Consider the following 21,621-nt stretch of genomic DNA (forward strand, 5'->3'; position numbering starts at 1 on the left):
GAGGCCGGGCAATGGACACATGGTTGGAAACCCTGCAGTGTAGTTTCTCTCTCCACGTGTCAGTGCCCCCCCCCCACACACAAAGCCTGGTTTGTGTGTGGGGGCACTGGCCTCGGCCCCCGTCAAGCCCCTTCGGGATGAGCTGGGCCAGCGACTGAGGGTCAGGACTCATTAGCGTCACTGGCCGGTTTTGTCGCTGAATCGGAGCCGATCCCGGCACTCAGGTTCCAGAGTCTCCTGGAGGAGAGCCTCCCCCCGAGGAGCGGCGGGCCTCGTATCGGCTAATTGATGACTACGGTTTTGGATCGAGAGGTTCGGTAATCCAGGGCTGCGACGACTAATGATTGTTCTTACCGAGTCATTTTCAAGTAGATGATCAAGTGTCTCAGTTCGAGCTGAGATGAAATGATTAATCAAAGTAGCTGGCCAGTTAGTTTCATGTTAATCTGCAAATCAATGAATCAACGGATTGTGTCATGGGTCAAACACGGACGTGTGTCTGAGTCTCCATATTCTTCGAGTGGCCTCTTACTGTGCGGTCGGAGGTTGTGTGTTTGCAGGTCCCATGGTGTGTTCGCCGGAGTGTGTCCGCCGGGCGCCTCTACTGAGCGGCGACGTTTCCCTTCTATCATTTCAACGTCGTCCAAAATGTCCTGGCCGCCTGATTTTTTTCCTTCTGAATAGCCGATGCACATATTTAATGCATCGGCAGCCTGCCTCCATTATTTCTCCTCATTTGGTTCCGTTCCAACAAGCTCATTATAGACATTTGGAGTTTTGTGGATGTTTTGTTTTTCCTGCCGTTTGTTGACTACGACATAAAAGCAGCAGCAGACATTTTATGTTTATGAGGGATGTATTTAGAATCCTCTCTTAATGGCTGCGGCGGGAGGAATGCCAATGACCGTCCAGCTGTGGGACAGAATCCATGTACGTCACACAACACTGGGGCTCGTCATTTTATGAAACTCATATTCAAAACTCTGAGGCAGTTTTACGCCTGTGTTCACAACCGTTATTTTTATATAGAAATGTGTCAATCTATGATTACCAATCAACAGATCAACTTTATTGATTTCGCTGCTTTTGCCAAGTTCAGTTCAGTGCCGCACGACTTCCTGCCGTGTGATCGGGAGTCCCCGTTGGTTCAAATGAGACGGAAGGATCCTCCTCACGGATGGCGCCTTTTTTTTAAAATTCATTGTCACACTGTCCTGCGCTCTGATTGGCCGCAGTTGTTGCCGATTCATTTAGATATCAAACCCGAGAGGAAACTAGTCGTAGGCGGCGACATACAGTATATATGAAAAAAAGCAAAGCAGTCGGCGAACGCTGATTGAGCGCCGATTAAGGTTTCCGATCCGATCTGGGTGGGAAATTGGGATTAAAATAGCGCAGTGTGAACGAGGCATAGGGGCTGTGCGACGGCTCCAACCTCATCCATTACCTCACCCGCCAGCCGCACATTCCCTGACCGCCATGCACGCGGGACGCAGGCGGTGTGTCCGCGGGACCTCCTGAAAGACGACAAGAAGAACACACCATTCTCTCTCTCTGATTTCACACGGAACAAACTCGCCGTCAAATCCAGCAAGGATTCAGATCTCAGTCTTTATTTAGCGTTCAGGCCTTTTCTCTCTCTCTCTCTCTCTCTCTCTCTCTCTCTCCGCCTCTGCACTGCAATCAGAAACTTGAATAAATGTCTTTCTCAAGATTATTCTTTGAGGCGGTGCTGTTTAAATGAGCAGGAGGATTAAAGAAATCATTCAGCAAATATACAGTAAAACAAACCCCCCCCCCGCTCCCAGACTGTGTTAACAATAGCTCCTTATTGAGCCGTGCATCGAACGTCGCCGAGAGGAGCTGTCGCCGCCAGGCGGCGGGCTGCGGCATGTCGAGAGCTCCTGGCAGGAGTTCACTTCCTAGTCTCAGCTCAGTCCAGTTGTTTAATCCCGTCACAAAAACGGATCCGGCACATCTTTTTCTCCTCGAAAACTGCGCGCGACTGTCGCCGGAGAAGTTGCATCGCCGTCCGCCTTCCCTTTGTCTCCGTTCAGTAGCAGGTTCACTCCTCTGTGTGCTGCACCGTGTGTCATCCAACTCTCCCACTCCTCCTCCATCCACTTTTTCGTGGATGCTAATAGTGATTGGCTTCACTGTGTTTTAAAAAATAATATGGTTTTTAATGTCAGCCTGTGTTTGCTGCTGTTGTTTGCTTAAGCAAAAAAAAACAAACGAAAAAGCTGTCATGGCATTTATTGACGAACGTTGTGCAGACGCTTCCACACCCTCGCGGCTGTTTTCTGCGCAGCGGAATTTTCGTCGCTACCAATTACTTTGGAGTAGAGAACGCCGCACCGCAACTCTCGCTGGCAGAAATGTGAACACCTCAGTCGTGCGTTAAGGTTGTCACTAGCAAATCCCCGTACTCCCGCACACGCGGCGTGGCGTTTAAGCAGGTACGAGCCCGCGTGCGCGAGCCGTCATTGAGTCCAACGGAGGCCGTGCCCACGCGTCCACTGAGTCGCACGCCAAAGCAAACGTCCGCTTTAAACGGCTGCGTGGAACAGTGAACACTCCCAACTGTGTGTGTGAGAAGGCGCGTGAATGTGTGCGCAACACCGTCTTGTGTGTGTGTGTGTGTGTGTGTGTGTGTGTGTGTGTGTGGGCGGCTGGGCGGATGCCTGGCTGGCACTCGCCAGTTGCTCTGGAGATGAAGCCACCAACCAGGATTACAGGGGAGCGTCCCTCCGTCGGCCCCGCTGCCGCGCTCCTCCACCTCCAACAGGCCGTTGGAGGTGGGCCCTGTTGGCAGGAGACCCAGTACCCGGATCTGACACATGCACTTAGAGAAAACTAAGAGAACTAAAAAAAAACGCTATTAAAAAGAATCTTGTTCTTGCTCAGTCATCCTCTGGCCTGTGACACCAGTGTGGTAATTAGCTTTTGGCACATTTGGACTTGTTCGTGTGTGTGTGTGTGTGTGTGTGTGTGTGTGTGTGTGTGTGTGTGTGTGTGTGTGTGTGTGTGCGTGTGTGTGTGCGTGTGTGTGCGTGCGTTCAGAAGTCGGATCTTGCAGTGCGGACACCCCTGAGTGTTTATAAAATGAGTCTTGGGGCCCAGACACTTAATGAAAGACCAATCTGGCTCCTAGCTTTGGTTCAAAGAAAAGTCTGGAGGGAGGGAGGAAATGGGAGGTGAGACAGGAACGTCTTTGTGGAGGGGGGAGGGGGGGGGGGGCACAGAGAGAGAGACAGTTAGAGAGAGAGAGAGAGAGAGAGAGATGGAAAGAAAATTGGTGGAAACCAAGCAAGAAATGTGCAGATTGTAATCTGAGTGAGAATGGAAAATGGAATTTGTGAGAAGGACTGAGAGAGGCTGTTTTATTATTATTTGAGTGGGGGGTGAGCGATACAGGGAGGAAAAATGCACAAGGAGAAGGGAAGAGGATCTAGTCGATTACTGTCATTTAATTTGCCTCTTCTGCCTGGGGACAAACTGACACACACACACACCACACACACACACACACACACACACACCACACACACACACACCACACACACACACACACACACACACACACACACATAAGCATGCAGAGTCATGTGCAGTTTTAAGATTGAGTTTGTCTTTAATTAAAAGCCAGAACAATTTTGTCGAGTTTTAATTAAATGTAGAACTAAAAGAAAGCTGAAAGTCGCATGTGGAATTCATGTTCTATTAAATCTCAGCCACATTTGCTGTTCGGTCAGATTGAAAAAGACGCACATACGCAGTCAATGTGCACGTGTGTGTGTGTGTGTGTGTGTGTGTGTGTGTGTGTGTGTGTGTGTGACTATATGCTCATAGGATGCAATTGTGTAACCACCCCTCCAGCTACTCAGAAGGAGCGGCGACATGTAATCGTTATTTTTGAAGGGAATTCCAAATTAATCGAGGTCTTGTTGGCACATTTCAATCTTTTCCCCAATTCGTTGCTCTTTGGATATGAAAAAGTCCCTGGTGAAGATTTTAATGTGAAATCAAGGCCGAGACCTGGCAATTAGGCACGGGCCAAAGTGCGGAGCAAAGAACCACAAGTCGTGTTCCCGTCTAAATGTCGCATATGAAATGTGATGTGTTGGTGAAGACGCGCACGCGCCGCGAGCGGATGCTTGAAGTTCCCCGACTCGCTCGTCCTTCAGTCGCGACGGGCGACGGGCGACGGGCGACGGGCCTTCGCTGTGTGTTGATCCACACGTGCTGGGTGCGACAGGAGGTGGTCCAGTGGGCTGCTCAGTGCAGTCGATGAGCTTTAAGTTGCGTTACCGAGCTCGGTGAGGACGCCGACTCTATTCCCTACAGCGGGATAAGTGTGAGAGAGCGGCAGGCAGTTGAGTGCAAAAGGCACATACATGCGCACACAGAGCAACGTGCGCTGGCACAGATAGAGTGTCAGCGTCTGGGGTTGAGGCTCCGGCGGCTGTGGACCCTCTCCCGGGAAATCACCCTGAATAATAGACCTGAGGAGCTCTGTCTGTGTGTGAGTCTCTTTGTCTTCTCCTCTCTCTTGGTTGTTCAACCAGTAGTTCCTATCCACATACAAACTCCTCCGTGTCCTTCTGCACATCTCACGTTCATGCGCGCATCCAAAGATTTTAGATCAAGACGGAAAAGACGCATCTCCATTTTCCTCCCTCTGTTCAACGCTTTTCAAAAAACCAAACTTATCCGTTAAATTAGCACTTTGGATTTACACCAGCGTGATGCGCACTACCTAAAAAAAGAAAGAAACAACCTTTAAGAAGACTTTATTTAATGTGACCTTTTTAGTTCTTAGTTGAGTTATGGTTCGGTTTTGGGGGCGGGGTTTATGAGCTATATTGCTGCCAGCCACCAGGAGGCGATGGAGTTATCTTGGCTTTACTGTTGGGGAGCTGTCGTAGACTCTATTGGAAAATGGACGTAGACACCGGGTCCGGGAAAATGAAGCCAACGCAGACGTGCCTCTCTGCATTCACCAGCAGAGGGCGACCTCACTGGTTGTTTCTAACTCTAATTTCATCTTTCTCAGTTGTCTGGCGTCGGCAGAGACGGCGACTGTACCTTTTTTCTCAGCCCCGTGCGATATGTGTTCATCCTCTTCGCACCTGTTTGTTGTCTTCAACGCTGTTGTTGTCGCTCGCCGTGGTTTGTTTTTTTCCCGCCACGCGGAATCACGCTGCTTCGTGGTCAAATTCAAATTGAGCGGAAGCCACGCTTATCCGGCACTAAGCCATGTTTACAGAAAAACACACACATCCTACACACATACGCACACAAACGGAGGGAGTCTGAATCTAATTCCAATCCTCCCCCCCCCCCCCCCACAAAAAAAGATCTGTTAGTATTCACAATTATTGCATATATTTTCTCTAGTTTTTTTTTTATTTCCGTAGCCAAAACAATCAAAGTTTGTCTTGCAGGGATTTGCAGTCTGAACACACACCGAGTAATTGTGTCGCGGAGACACAGAAACCGGCCGGGTCTATAAGAATGAAAGACAGTCATCTCACTGTAATATGCCTTATTCTCTCGTTGGTCATATTCATTTGGTTCCAGTGAAGGCTCTCAGGTTATAATATCGGGGAATTCATTCGCTGACGAGGTGAAAACACAATTAGCGTCACTAAAAAACAACCGGGTGGCGTCTGTTGTGTAAAAACGTGCAAATGGCTAGGAACTCTTTTTCTTTTACCCTCCTGCTCTCCTCCTCCCTCCAAAATCAACTCCTCCTCATTATGCTTGTCTGAGAAGCGACGGCAACACAAACGGCCTGTTTGTAGGCGATTCTTTTCTTATCTCGGTGTGCTCAGGTGAGGACAGTTAAGACAAGTTGTGTTTGTGCGCGCGTGCGCCGTATGTTTATGCTGTATTGGCGGCTGCGGCTGTGGCGGGGACGATGAGGATGGATCAGCGGAGAAGACGGAAAGAACAGAAGATAACACGAGACGAGAATGGCCAGAAGAATGAAAGAGACACAAAAATGAGCCACATATCAATCTGAGACAGGAGGAGAGATTTATTTGAGCTCCCCCGAATCCTCTTTCCTTTCTGATGCTCGCATTCAAATTCGAAATGATCCATGTACCAAACCCTCTCCTCTCGCCTGAGTCTCGGTGTGAGCAGTGTTCCCCTTTGAGAGTGGGCCGTGTTTCCGTTTCCTGTCTTCTCTTTAACCCCTCCGGTGTGTTTTTTCCTCCCTGTGCCCCGCAGAGCAATCACTCTGGACAGTCAGCTGGTCGTCCTGGCAACCACCGCCGCGGACGCGGGACGCTACCACGTGGAGGCGGTGAACGAGGTGACGGGAGAGAACGCAACGAGCGCCGCCGTCTACCTGAGCATCTCAGGTAAAAATGAGCCGGAACCAGCAGCCCGCCCAATTAGCGGTGTGAGCATCACCGCATCGGGACGGGCTTGGTCTGCAGCGGAACCTGGCAGTGTGTGTAAAGAGTCTGGGGTCTTGATTGATCTGAATCCTTTTTTACCGAAAACAAAAACCAAAAAAAAAAAACCTATTTGAAATCCGCTGCCTCAGAAGAAAGTTTTGAGAGGAGCCTCATTACTGTCAAAGTCGGAGTTTCTGAAAGACCCTCGATCCAAAATGCTGCAGGTGCTGATACGTTATCGATACGATGCGAGTGAAACGACTGAAATGCAGCTGGATTGTCCCGTGATGACACAATTACTATTATTGATTTTCTTCCTTTTTTTGCCAGGAACGTAAACTGGCTCTTTATGGAGCAAATTAACCAGTAAAGGGCACATTTTTAAAAGATAATTTCAGCCCTTTTACCAAGATACTCTCGGCGCTGACGTAATGGGATGTTTGTCATTTGAACCAGCGAAAGCAGCAGTCGGTGCTGCGTGGCCACAAATCTGTGATAAATCTGCCTGAAAAGAACAACTACAAGAGCGAGGCGAGAGAAAAAGATTTGTCGGACTCAGAGCTTTGCAAATGTGTCTATCTACATTTTGCCAGCCTGGATCTGGTCACCAGAACCCGACCTGAGGCCGGGAGCGCACAGGAGATCAAGACTAACGTTTCAGATTGGAGCAGGACGACGTCTGGTTCATTTGATGTTTCAAACACGTTTCATATTTGCGACTGACGCCTGAAAAACACAGACTCAACCGAAAGTTTTGTTTCATAAGTTCATAAGTTCCACTTTTCCCTCCATTTCCCTCAGTCTGCATTTCACCCGTCTCTCCATCCAGGATTTCACCCAAACTTTTCTGGCCTGTTCAGCACAAATGTCACCGCGTTTGAACAGCGACAAGCTGCTGGTTGTCGTCTGTGTTTGGCTCCGTGTCAGAGCGTCGGACATTGTCAGAATATTTGCAGGGTGGTGCAGAAGTGGAAGACTGAAGAATCTGTGCAAGTCGGTGGGAAGCATCTTTGTGCTGTGGTTATTTGGTCCTCAGGTTCTGTCTTGAGCTTTACTAAACACTGCAGTGTGACTTCCAACACTAGTCACAGGCACAGTCCTTTGAAGATGTAATTAATAAGTGACTTTCATCCATATCCGACACGCAGATAGTAAATTAATAGTCACTGATTTCCTGTTGATTATCTCGTTCTTGCATTTTTGCAAAAGGTCATGTCATGTTAGCTCCCTTTCAATCCAAAGAGTCCAGCATTTTCTAATTTAATTTGCAGTGGATTGCGTACACGTGCCCACTGCGCTGCATGTATTCACCCCCCCCCCCCCCCGTCAATTACTCTTTCACCGTATCCTTCCCTGTATCTCTATCGTTTCTCCTCAGAGGCCCGGAGGAGAGAGCGAGCACGGTCTCACAGCGTTCACGATGGTTAGATGAGGGCGGGCGGGCGGGCGGGCGGGGAGAGGCGCTCTTTGCCTTGTGGCCGTATATAGAGTTTTAATTAGATTCTTTTTACAGGGTTGTATACTTTGGTATCCTTTGTCGCAAATGCGCGCACACACACACACACGCACACACCAACATACACACTCACATAAATATACGCACAGCACCTTGTTAGAGCTGTCAGTGCAGAGTGCTCCCCTGGGCCCTTGTTTTTTTATATTTCTTTCTTTAGGAATGGTAAGGGTATAGTTAGGCTTCACTGATCAGACCTCGGCCATAAACGTCAGCCAGTGTGTGTGTGCGCGTGTGTGTGTGTGCGTGTGTGCGTGTGCGAGTGAGTTTGTCATCGAGTGTTTTTTTTACAATAAACATTTCTTGGGTAAATAACCTTCGCTATAAACCAGCATACTTGATTCAGTTATTTGTTATTGCGACTGGGGAGGAGAAGAGCAGAAGAGGAATTAAATAGTCCATTATGAATTTGCACTGAAGTTAGTTTTTCTGAATCACAATAATCCCTGTTACGCCAGCAGTTACACATATCCTTTTTTTATTGATCGGGATCAGCCGAGGTTTTGCTCGCAGGACGTTCGAGGGGGAAAAAATGATCGTTTTTGTGCAAATGAGATGAAAGTTAAATGAAGTGATGAGCAGTTTAGCAGGTTAACTGACACACGGAAATCTGTGAATGAACTGGAGGCGAATTGGTGTTTTTTGTTCGTCTGTTCCTCATCTTTTTTTTGTTTTATCCCCCCCCCCCCCTTCTGTTTCCAGTCGCCTCTCTTCTCTGTTTTTCATTCCATTAAGCAGCCTGCGACGGGATCAGAAGAGCGAAGGTTGTAGCTGTCAGTCAAATTTTGCTATTCCCCCCCCAAAAAATGTTTGTCTTTCTTCTCATAAATTCGCCAGAAGAAAAAAAAACGAGATACCTGTTTTCCGTTCTCCCCCCTGCTCCGACTTTGATTCAGACGTTGTGCTCGACAAAGAACAACGGGCAAGAAAGAGCGTTGGTAGAGAAAGTTGAATAGATGGATATGAAAAACAACCTGTTCATTATCAGGATGGCTGAAGAAGGAGTCTCGTGCACAGGCATCAGCGGTCGCACCCGGCTTTAAATGCACGTCGGCTGGTCAGACTGCAGCTGGGTAGTGCTGGGTTTTTTGTTGTTGTGGTTTGGGGTTTGTGACGTGAGAGCCAATCGGATCTCAACGTGGACCCTGGAGACACATTCCTACCAGGTGAATGATTCATGCATCGGAGACCATCCACACACCAGGTGTAAAAGGATTCACAGTGAAATCCGCGACGTCACCACTGCTGTAGTTGGCAAAATCATCGTGGCTAATCCGCAAAGAGCCTGCGAGGGCCCGAGAAAAGTGGCCCACCGCGAGTTGTAAGACCTGCCTACCTGACATGTCCATTATCTGCATGTCCCCGACCGCTGTCGCGTAAGTGTGGCTCGCGCCGCCGGAGGGTAAGAAAAAGCCCTGGCTGTCATCCGCGGTAGAGCTGGAATAGCCACAATTGATAGCGGCTCAACAGCTTGGTGAGAGGTCACACACTGTAATCACTGCGAGTACAGCCCGCCTGTAAAACGAACAGCTCCCGGGGATTTTTTTTCCTTTATCACCGTCGGCAACACATGGTGTCACAGGAGACGTTCACGGTCGGTCGGTCGGTCGGTCGTCGCACACTGAGCCTGCGACACATTGGACGGGACGTTGGGAATTTAGATATTCAACATGCGGGAGAGGGCGTCCCAACATCAAGTCTGACACGGCTCAAATGAGGGAGGGTCCGACTCTCTCTGTGTGTGTGTGTGTGTGTGTGTGCGCGTGTGCGCGTATTCAGAGAATCTGAATTCTAACGGCCTCGGCGTATTTCTGTCAGTGACGGGATATGAGGATTCCGACTCTAATTAATTAAGCTCCATGCATACCCGACACAATTTCCCGCTCGCTCTCTGTCTTCGCTACACACGCACAAACACACACACCTCCGCCCGTCAATCAGAGCAGCAGTCAGTCTCCCGGCTGAGTGCGTGCGTGCGTGTCTGTGCGCTTTTCTCTTCAGTTCGCAGCAGTCGAGGCCTTTGTAGATTTCTACTTCAGACCGTTACAGCAGAGAGAGAGAGAGAGCACCGACTGGTTGGAGACTCACACGCACACACACACACACACACACACACACACCGAAGAACAAAGTCATGCCAAAGCACACACGCGTAAAACATGCATGCCCAGAAACAGTCAGCAGTGACGGCTCGAGCCATTGGACACGGCGAGATAAAGGAGTGGCGGCGTGATACGTATAATCCGACGTGTATGGATCTCTCCGAGGGAACAAGAGGAGAGGGTCACGCGGGGTAGACGGGAAGAGAAGAACAGACGGCAGGATAGGAAAAGGGAAAAGTGGCCAGGGGAATGTGGCCGGGCGCGTGCTTGCTGGTATAATAACTGCTATCTCAGCTTTGGGCTCAATAGTTGATCAGCTGCCTTTATCTTTTTCTAAGGAGAAGATGGCGATGTCACGCATGTTAATGACTGCTGAACTGCAAAAAAAAATAATACATGGGCGCTCTGCGTACAGGCCGCTTCCTTTAAAAAAAGAAAAAAAGCGTTCCAGCTTTTTTCACTTCACAGACTTGAAAGACACTTTCGGTCCCTAAATGCAATTCAAAGCGTCTCTTCGTCGCAGCCTCGTAAAATGCCCACATCTCCCCAATGCCAATGTTCAACACAGGATATCTCATTTCTTACGCCGGCCTCACACCAAAAGACTTTCCACCAGCGACTTCACTGTCGCAGACAAATTTCCGCCGCCGGGAATGAAATCACGAGAGTTTTGCCGGAGCTGAGGCGCGGCGCTCCCGTCAACATCGATCGCGTGGTTAAGTCTCTTTTTTTTTTCTCGTCCTGATATTCCGATAATATCGACCGTGTTTGACATTGTAGTACGTCTTTAGTCGCCGCTCACGCTAGATAGTGACGCGAGCATTGTCGACAACCAATAGGTGAGCTCCTTCCAGAACCAAACAGGAAGCAGAACAGCGCGTAGGGGCCCGGGGGAATACATGCCGCGACACGGAGTCTCGGGCGAAGCCTCGAACGCCGCAGTTTTGAAACTCCGTGCGATGTGGCCGCACGTGTTTCCGTCGTCTCCACACCCTGCGGCGTCTTCTCTTTTTCTTGCTGGCTTATAGGGCACCTGTGGCCAAGAGCTGCTGGTTCATCTCCATTGTCCGCCACTTACTCTTCCTGTGAACTTCCGCCAGGAGCGTGATGGGAAACAATCTAAAGAGGAATCCAGTTGCAGTCTTGTAAATAGTGACCCTGCAAGACTGTTGACGCGTAGTCGTGAGACGTGAGAGGGTGTCAGACTTTCTTAAAAGTTGTCTAGACTTAACAAAGAAGTTTGAAGATTCTTCACAGACTGAGTGGCACTATTCTTGACTAGTGAGCTGATCTTGATGAAGACAATCTTCCGCGTTTCCCCTCCAAAATGCTCTACATACTGTACCTCCATAATTACTGTACGGCTGCAGTCGGCCAAAAACTCCCGCTAACAGTGTTTAAGGAAAAAGAAGTTCTCTTGAATGCAAGAAAGCTGGACGGAGTTGTTTGGAAGAAATAAGAGTGCGACTCGGCTGTGAAGCTTCGTAGATCTGCACAGCATTGATTTGCATCATGAATTTTTGATTCTGCCGGATAAGGAACAAAGACAGTTCATTTTGCTGGAGTGCACAACACACACGGGAGAGTAGAGACGACGAGGCGCGAGACTGTGACGCAGGAGGAGCAGAGGAAAGTGATGAGTAGCTCACGGGTGGGACTGACCCCCGAGGACGCCTTGTCAACGACCTCGTGTCCTTTCATAACCTTAATCACCGCATTTCTGAACTGGGGAAGGTCGCCAGAGTCTGACTTTGATTAGTCTGACCGAGAGTCTGTCTGGGTTTGATTACGCCTCCTGTCGCAGACTTCCCCCCGCAGGCGGCCGTCGTGCGTCGACCCCCCCCCCCCCCCCCCCCCCCCCCCCCCCGAGCTTTTCTCCCCGTCCATCCTCTTTTCTGCCCTTCGTCCCGTCGAGCGGCGCTTGTCGCTCCCGCGGCCCTGAGATGTGACGGAGTGGCCTTTGTCAGGGGCTGAAGAATAGACCCACGTAGTCCGCGTCTGACTCAGCTGACCGCAGGAGAACCGCGGACACGCTCGCACACCCGTCACGTACACACCCTCGGGGTGTCTTCCCCTGGGGAAGGAACCGTTACGGGAGCGTCCGCTCTGCTCCGGAACATTCAGACGTTTGGCACGTGGCACACAAATCACCACTGCTTTAGGAAGATTTTCAGAAAGCATACTTTCAAGTATTTGATAAACTCAGAAATGGATTTTGCGTGTGTGTGTGTGTTGGGCAACACCACTGTGTGTGTGTTTCATTTGTTTCTTTCTCTAATCATCTTCCCCTGCCTTCCAGATGTTTCCTTTCCACATCACCGACTCTTAAATGAGAGCCCGCCGCAGATCTTTCTGTGTAAGGGTGTGTGTGCGTGTGTGTGTGTGTGTGTGTGTTTGCTTGCTCCAGGTCCCATCCCAGTTGTTCTGTGGCGCGTCTAATTGGAGGTATTTTAGTGTCCCGGGAGAGAGAGGGAAAGTGTGTGTGGTGGAATCTGTGTGGTTTTTCGCTTGTGTGTGTGTGTGTGTGTGTGTGTGTGTGTGGAAAACACCGGATCAGAGGGTCCCCCGTTACCCTGCGTGGTGCTTTACAGCGCTGCGCCTCTCATCATGTGATCAAGGTGTTCGCATGGCGATGTGTCGATTGCATTCTGCTGCATTATGTATCGGAAGGCTTCACGGAAAACCATAGAAACCCCACGGAAACGTGAGGCCTGTGCCTCGGTGTGATCTTCTCGGTGTTTGATGGGGAACATGTCCCGAGAGGTTTGAGTCAAACCAGTGAGACGGGAACACCACGTGGAGTTGTGACTTCTTCTTTTGGGCCGGTGACCCATAAAAACGAAACAAATGCCAAACTGGAAAAGCGAGGAAAGGGCTCTCGCCACCCCTGATGCGAGCACAGGTGTCTGCGCTGAGCAGTGACACAAAATCTTTTTTTCTCCTCCTCCCTCTCAAATGACTGCTCTTAATTAATTACCAGCAGGATCTATGGCAGTGTTTTGGAAGCAGCTGCCAATAACTATTTAACAGCCAGATAAAATGGCTCAAAGATTTCATAGCGATGCTCAGATGTCTGGTTTTTTTCTTCTTCTTCTTCTTCCTGTTAGCTGACAAGGACTTTACTGTGTAGAGTTTATTTTTGGTGGATGCTAAACTGCAGCGGCTACATACATGAGATGCTTTTCATAACGATAGTAAGGACATTTTCAAAAATGTGTTCTCATGTTTATGGCTGAGGAACCACCATTTTCATTGTCGGAGAAGGGTTCAAGCTGAAGAAAACATAACCAAAATAATTTGATTCAAAAATGATGCTGAACAATCTGAGATTCGGATGTGCAATCCATGTTTTTGGACCCACGCTTAGCGTAAATTTGTCAGTATATGACAAATTTTATATTTTTGATGATTAATCGGCCGTGCCAAAATATTGCATAAAAAGTCCAAAGAATCAATACCTGCCTACCATCATACCTATCTTCCTTCCTTCCTTCCTTCCTTCCATGTTACCTACCTACCTACTTTCCTTCCTACCTTCCTTCCTACCTACCTACCTACTTACCTGCCTACTTACCTTCTTACCTATCTACCTACCTACCTACTTACCTTCCGTCCTACCGACCTACCTTCTTTCCTACCTACTACCTTCTTACCTATCTACCTTCCTTCCTTCCTGCCTGCCTGCCTACCTACTTACCTTCCGTCCTACTGACCTACCTTCCGTCCTACCTACCTACTTACCTTCCTGCCTACCTACTTACCTTCCATCCTACCGACCTACCTTCCTTCCTACCTACTACCTTCTTACCTATCTATCTTCCTTCCTTCCTTCCTTCCTGCCTGCCTGCCTACCTACTTACCTTCCGTCCTACCGACCTACCTTCCGTCCTACCTACCTACTTACCTTCCTGCCTACCTACTTGTCTTCTTACTTACCTACTTACCTTCCTTCCTACCTTCCTACCTTCCTCCTAACACTCCCTGCAATAATCCTACCACCACACCTTCCGTCCTACCGACCTACCTTCCTTCCTACCTACCTACTTACCTTCCTGCCTACCTACTTACCTTCCATCCTACCGACCTACCTTCCTTCCTACCTACTACCTTCTTACCTATCTATCTTCCTTCCTTCCTTCCTGCCTGCCTGCCTGCCTACCTACTTACCTTCCGTCCTACCGACCTACCTTCCGTCCTACCTACCTACTTACCTTCCTGCCTACCTACTTGTCTTCTTACTTACCTACTTACCTTCCTTCCTACCTACTACCTTCGTTCCTACCTACTACCTTCCATTCTACCTGCCTGCCTACCTACTTACCTTCCTGCCTACCTACCTACCTTCCTTCCTACCTACTACCTTCCTTCCTACCTACTACCTTCCTTTCTACCTGCCTGCCTACCTACTTACCTTCCATCCTACCACCCTACCTTCCGTCCTACCTACCTACTTACCTTCCTGCCTACCTACCTACCTTCCTTCCTACCTACTACCTTCCTTCCTACCTACTACCTTCCTTTCTACCTGCCTGCCTACCTACCTACCTTGTGCCTACTTAACTTTATAAACATATTGATAAAGCATTATCGTTGCTTGGATCCTTACCCATGGCCCTGGTTCACTTGACACACAGATCTTACACAGATCAGTACAGCAGGTGTCCCGTCCCACTCTGCCTGTGCAGAAGAGTTCAAGTGAAAGCAACAACAAACGGCGCTCAGCACTGAAACTCATTTTGGTTCCTGTTAACTTGTGCAAGCGGTTGGTTTAGGTTTCAGATAACTCGTCGGATACGGCACTTGCTGCCGAAAAAACAATTTTAAAAGGCCTCTGTTGAAAACAATGTTTGGAGACAAAAAGAAAACACCACATGGGGCTTCAGACGCTGCAGTGATGTGTGCAGACTCACTGGCCAAGTAACTCCACATTGCTGCACAGCAGCCCCTCATTTTGTGGCCATCTGTGGCTGCTCCCAAACATCTCAAAGCTGGATGTGTTCACTCGGAGGAAAGCTGTTTCTTTTTGTGGATCATTAAAAAAAATGGAACTTTTTTTGCCTGCATTAAAAAGGATTTAGTCCATAATATCCATTCATTTAAAATAAGCACGCGTATAAGTGTGACGCATTTTGAAAATATTCTGAATGCGTCACGCATTCTGAATATTTTGAATGCGTGACGCTGAAATCTATTAGCAGCAATGCTGAATTAGTGAGTTTGTTAAATAGTTAGATAATCCTCTATAAGGTGAAAAAAACCCAATGGAGGTTGCGTAGGAAGCCTGTATTCAAGTCTTGCAAAGGCTGCTCGTGTAGATAACATCGTGAAGGTCACTTAGCAGAATCACCGGCGCATTTAATTCAATGTAAACCTTGAGGAGTAGTTGGCAGTGTTCTGCAATCTCACTGTGGGTTTTTTCCTGAAACGCTTGAATCTATAACTCGTATCTTGTGCCTTGGCCAGGTTAATTTGAAAGATCTAACCTTGTGCGAGGACACATTACGACGACACAATCTCCCTTGTGTCGTACGTCTGCTAATCTGACGTCCACAGATGTGGAACACACACGTGCCGCGATGACACAAAAATGGGCACTGATACCCCGAGGTTTTCTTTAAAAGGCCTGGCTAATGAATCAGTGCTCTGACTGCGTCCTGTTGCAACCGGTTGTGTCTGGAGTCATTACATTCAATATTTCAGCTGCGAGGGGATCAGACTTCCCCCGGCTGATCCCCATCTCTTTTCTCCGTCTGTTACCTTTGTCTCTCTCATTTCTCCCTCTCCCGGTCCCTTCTCTCTCCTCCTCGCTCCGTTTAATGAGGCCTCTCTGCCGTTCTATAATTGAATCCCCAGTGTGCGGACAGACAGAGAGATGGTGTGGTGGACGGACAGGGCGGGAAGCTCACTCGCGGACTCGTGTGCGCGTGGCCGCGCGCGCGCACCGCTCCACCTGTTCCGGCCCGTTACGGATTTGATTGCGAGCGTGTCTTCCAGCACGATGGAACAGATCGAGACGGACGCCCGTGTGCACGACTTGGACGGAGCATTTTGCAGGCGGACGGCCCACACAAAGCGGCCTTCGAGTCCTCCTCGATTCCCGGGTAAAGTCAATAGACAAAAAGAGGGAGTCCGCCCAAAAAAAAAAGAAGGCCGGCAGCGAGAAGAGTCGTCCGGCGGGAGGGGGAGAGAGCGGAGATGTCACAAGTTTCTAAGAATCAATGACGAGCCGAGGCTGAGGACGCAAAGGTTGGGAAAGAAGATGAGGAAGTTGAGAAACGTTCATATACGTGAGCAGCGCGTGAGCCTGGATTGGAAGGGAGGTTCATTTAGGGCTTGCAATAAACAACATTTTAAAAAACGCTGTACAGTGAGAGCTGTTTTGATTCTTCCTTGAAGAAACTATACAACCGTATGAATAGAAATATGATCAACTGGAGTAGACACTTCTCACCAGGGCCCAACTTCAATCTGTCAATTTGACGCCAACTTCAAAGAAAATCGTAGTTCATACATTTAGTAACACTCCCTGCAATAATATGATGGACAGAATCCCTGTTTTATGTTTTTAGACATCGCATTAAAAGTCGGCCTCATTCATTTGTGATGACGGCTGTGTAGCTGTTTACCGACGGCGATGATGACAGACATCCGGTGAATCGCGTCTGATGATGAAAGCCCAGGATAGCACATATCGTGACGGCTCTCGGTTAAATCCTAAGTGATTTAAAAATATGAGAGTGGGCAAATGACTGAGGGATTCCAACAGCGTTGTTTACGCTCTAGTTTGAGCTGCTGGTTTCACAGCCACAATATTGAAGTTTGGATTATAATGTTGAGGCAGGGTTGTTTATTGACCATGGGATCGTTACTCTAACGAAGTAAAACACGCGATCCTCGCTAATTTTTCCAACACGCAGGTTTGGGTGACAGCCAGCAGTTGATTTTGTACTTTGTATAATCTAAAAAATAAAAAAAATGAACCAGGCCTGCTAACAGCATTAATTCAGCCCTCGTTTTTTTATTGGAGACAGAGGGGGCACGGGGAGGTTAGAGTTACGAGACAACCCACGTTTTAATTAATGCTCAGCGGCGTAATGGCGTGTGTGCATCAGTGAGTCTTGCAGCTTTAGGAGAGCGCAGCAGATGGAACATTTTTCCGCGTCGATCCGTTTGTTCGGTTTTCGAGAGGCGCAGCGACTTCCTACGAGAACAAGCAGCAGCAGGAGGAGGAGGAGGACGAAGCGGACGTGTTGTCTGTGTGGAGGATGAAGTCGGAAGACGCCGTCGATGTACCATCAAGGCCGACAAATGCGCATCTCCAGATTTAAGAAGAAAACCAACCGCGTACGGAGACCCACTCGGCCCTCCTCGGGGAGACGAAATGCAGGAGCACGCGGCGGACACGCGCGGGACCCTGAACGAGGCGTCAAGTGCGCAGATAAGTGGCGCGGTGCCTCGTGGTTTTAATGATGCTGCCAGTCACGCAGCTGTCCTCAGCGCCACCTCGCCGCTGCGCCCCCCTAACGCAACCCCGACACCGCGGGGGTGTGTGGGTGCCAGTCAGCGTGCGCATTAATATTCTGAACAGCAGTTTTATTCCTGCTTGTTGTACGCACTCCTCATGGAGACAGACATTTTGCATTTTCTCCCCAACCGCGTTCTCTAGTGGTGTTTTATTTTGATACTCATCACCGCGTGGAAAATGCGTCGCTCCAAAACCGAGCGACCCAACGGGATACGCGCCGCTCATTTGGCCAAGCTTGTACCAGCGCATACTGGCTGTATTCAGGGTTTTTTTTTCTTCTTTTCTTTTCTTCCATAAACAGTTTTCAGAGGATCCTGAATACAAATGAAATATTATTGCGCCTGCAAACACACTCGTTCTCTTTGTGTGTCAGTGCCTCCTGCTGGGTTGTGATAGGTTATTGGAGTATTGCGGAGCAGTCAGCAGATGTTAATTCGAGGCAGTAGATGCGGAAGAGGGGGAAAAAAGGGCGATGTGGGAGGTGCCGGGGAAGGACGAGACAGGGCGGCGAAGATTGGTTAGAAGGATGAGAAGAAAGATAAAGGACGGGTAAAATGGGATATTCGATGAGATGCTGAGGAAGAGGAGGATGTTCAATGGTAGAGGGAAGGCGGGAGGGTTAGACAGGTGAGTGTCACTGTTTACCAGGATGGGGAGTCGACTACGAAATGAATCGGCAACTATTTTGATAATCGATTCATCGGTTCAGGTCGTTTTCCTGAAGAAGAAAAACTTCTCAAATGTGGATATTGTAGTTGCTTTGCGCCTCTTTGACAGTAAACTTAATATCTCTGGTGTGTGGACAAAACAAAACATCATCTCGGGGATTTGGGGAAACACGGTCGACATTTTTCACCATTTTTTTGGCACATTTTATGAACCAAACAATGAATCGGTTAATCGAGTCAATATAGAAAGAATCGTTACTTGCAGACCCTAATTCAGATATCGGGATATACATGATAACTAGCAGGGACGTCACTGTTTGTTCAAAAGTTGCATAATTACAAAAAATTTAATATTCTTTTTTTTTGTTGTAATTATCTGTAGAACAAACAATCCTTTATTCTCCCGCTGGGGTTGTTCATAGAAACCCACTGTCGCTGTGATTTGTTGCCTTCCCTCTCAACCCCGAGTAAACAAGGCAATTCTCGCTCGTTAACACAAAACGGGGGAACCGACTTCCACACCGGAGGGATAATCACGAAACACAATCATCACAACAATAATACTAATCTGAGGTGGCATTTTTTGTTTTTGGCACAATAGCACGGTACTGCAATGACACATGATGATTTTTTTTCGATTTGGCCACTCTGATTGCATTCGTACGAATGGACTTTAAATGTTTCTCTGTTTTAAGGCAGATTCCTGCTCCTGTTTCAGGAGGATATTCAAAAGTGAGTTGTAATCTGAGAAGGATTCACTTTTCGGAGTCATGACGCGCGCACACGCTCGACCTTAGATACCTGGAGAACAGAGTTTTAAGATATATTGACATTGGCGCAACAGAATTCCAAGCGAGTGGAGTTTCATATCATGATTATGACCTTATGATTATTTACTGCGCGGCTCTATGTGCGTGTCCCTGTACCCCAGACATTTCGGCCCGCTGTTCTTCTTTCTAGCGCGCAGCGGCGAGAGATTTACCATTTATCCTCGGAGCTCTGCGGCGATGAAAACACGTGTGCATCACTGTAGAAATCAATAAGAGGGTAGATACATAATAAAGACTATACAGACAAAATCCTCCGGTCTATCGAACGAGCCCGACAGGTCGCTCTTGACCTTGGAGAGGAAATATCACCTCGACTTTTAATCAAACATAAACAAGGGAGTCCCTGTCGATTTGTCTTTGCCCACATATTGAGGTTTAAAGACCCAGTTGTGCTCCGCATTCTATTCAATTCAAAATGTATTCGTAGAGCGAAGAGAGATAATTCTCACACCTACAAACACATTCTCGTACAGTGGGGTTCAAAAAGTCTAGGGACGTTTTGGACTCCACTGTACACACACACTTTAATTTCGGATCTTTTCACTGGGCTGTCTTCGTTTGGTAAAGCCTCGCTACAAGAAAATGCAACCGAGTTTTACACGCTTATATTAATTCGCACTGCATAATTGTGTGTGTGTGTGTGTGTGTGTCCGTCCTTCTCTCGTCCCCTACGCTATAGATGTGGGGGGGGGTTCGTTTTTTGAAATGAAGAGAAGGTAGATGAGGCAGAGACGAGGACAGAGAAAGTCAAAGAAAACGAGCCGAGCATGGGGCGAGTGCGATATTGCGCGAGCTTTGAGGCCGATGGAGAGGGATGGGGAGGAAGGGGCAGGGTGTAAAAGTTGAAGATTTAGAGGGGATGCTGAAAACAGGAATAGATCAACGGGAGTTTCAATCCAAAAATAGCTTCCTCCCTCCTCGTCCCCATGTAACTGCCTCCCACCTGCGAGGTTGTTTGGAGTGATTGAAAGAAAGAGGAGACGCACACACACACACACACACACACACACACACACACACACACTCCGACAGTCGTCGACAGACAGACAGACAGATGAGGTCCATTACCAGGCCGTGCTGTCCGGAGCCAGGCAGAACAGCTGCGGCAAGATCTCACTGATCTATCGGCGCTCTAATGAATCTTTTAGAACCAGGCCCGACCAATCAATCTCCCAGTCGCTCAATCTATCGGGGGGTCATTAGTCAGACACAGAACCGAACTGTCCTTTGCCCCCCGATGAGCGATCGCTTTACATATGCACCCGGACGTGAAGACGCGGGCACAGAGAAAAAACACTTCTGGACGTCGACACCGGGCGAGTCGGTGCGATCGCGAGAGTCAGAGCCGCTGCTCTTTGCTGCGGCAACACGTTTTATGTGTCATTAGTAGAGTTTCACACGAGGCACAGATGAATGAGAGACTTGACATATTCAGAAGGGTAGAATATATCTGCAGGTGAGATGCTGCGGGCTGCTCTGAGCGATGGTAATTGGAGGAGGTCACCTCGCCCTTTTTGTCCCCCTTGCATCTCATACTGTAGACTTGACGGCTGTGACACACATTACAGTAGTTGATGCCATTATGGAAATGATTCCTTCATGACGACGCTCCCCAAGTCAGAACCGCCCCCAATTCTAAGTCTGATTGCAAAAAAACCCCAAAAACCCAACGACATGGCGCCGGTCAAAATTTGGTAACGGTCTTTTCCTGATGCAGACCAAAGCCCCCAAAAAATCAATCAGTGTAGATCTCTCCAAGTGTGACTGTGCCAAAACATGTTTCTCTCAGAGTCAATATCGGTGAAGGTCGGCACAGAATCACGTGAAATCTATCGGCCTCAGCTGCTGCAAAATAGATAGAATTGAAACAAGTACTCAAGGATATCAGCAGCAAACGGCACACTGGCAACGCGGCCATGTTGCGGTGCGTCACACGACGCGGGCGTGTCCGGAGGAGTTTCCCGGAGGGGCGATCGGTACATTCCCAGGACAGTTCTGATGTTTTTATTCCGCTCCAGAGACTGTGGGGGGGGGGGGGTTTTGCGAGCGAGTGTCTCAGCGTTCAAGAGCGTGCCCAAGGAAATGCCAGGACGCGTTACCCTCCGTCGACCCGGCACGTTCCTCCAGGCCTCGTCCCCGCATTCTGGATGAAGAGGGAGACGAGAAGGAAAGGTGGGGAGGGGCATCTCCTGTTCTCGTCACCTGGTGCCTTCCCCGGCCGGTAACTCACCTTGACGTGGTGCGCTCAGCACCAGAGAACGCGGACGCCCCGCGTCGGACAGACACGCGACAACGTTTCCCGTCGGCGAACGTTCCTCCGGACATTCCTCGGCCCTCGCCCCGAATGTCCCGGGAAAATGTCCCCGCCGCTGTGAACGCGTCCGACCCGGACAATCGCCCCCGCCGCTCTCTTCACATGTGAACGGCGGACGTTTTACCAGAGGTTCGTGTTTAATATCCCTGACACCCTCCTGCTAGATCGGGGGCTTCCTGTTTCCTCTCAGCGACTCGACTGTCGGAGGCGAGAAACACTCTTTTGAATTGGAACCATCATCATTAGGCTCACAGTGTGA

General features: G+C 48.9%; 1 protein-coding gene across 2 annotated transcripts in view; it reads left to right on the plus strand.

Annotated features, from left to right (window-relative positions):
• LOC118312688 (protein sidekick-1-like) overlaps window positions 1–21,621 on the plus strand; it is a 224,814-nt gene that overhangs the window by 112,776 nt on the left and 90,417 nt on the right. For both annotated transcript variants that reach the window (XM_035637508.2, XM_035637509.2), the window contains exon 5: window positions 6,238–6,371. In XM_035637508.2, coding sequence (XP_035493401.2) covers window positions 6,238–6,371 — 134 coding nt within the window. The remainder of the gene's footprint in view (window positions 1–6,237; window positions 6,372–21,621) is intronic.

This window comes from Scophthalmus maximus, chromosome 8 (assembly GCF_022379125.1).
Source record: "Scophthalmus maximus strain ysfricsl-2021 chromosome 8, ASM2237912v1, whole genome shotgun sequence".
NCBI classification, from domain to species: Eukaryota; Metazoa; Chordata; class Actinopteri; order Pleuronectiformes; family Scophthalmidae; genus Scophthalmus; species Scophthalmus maximus.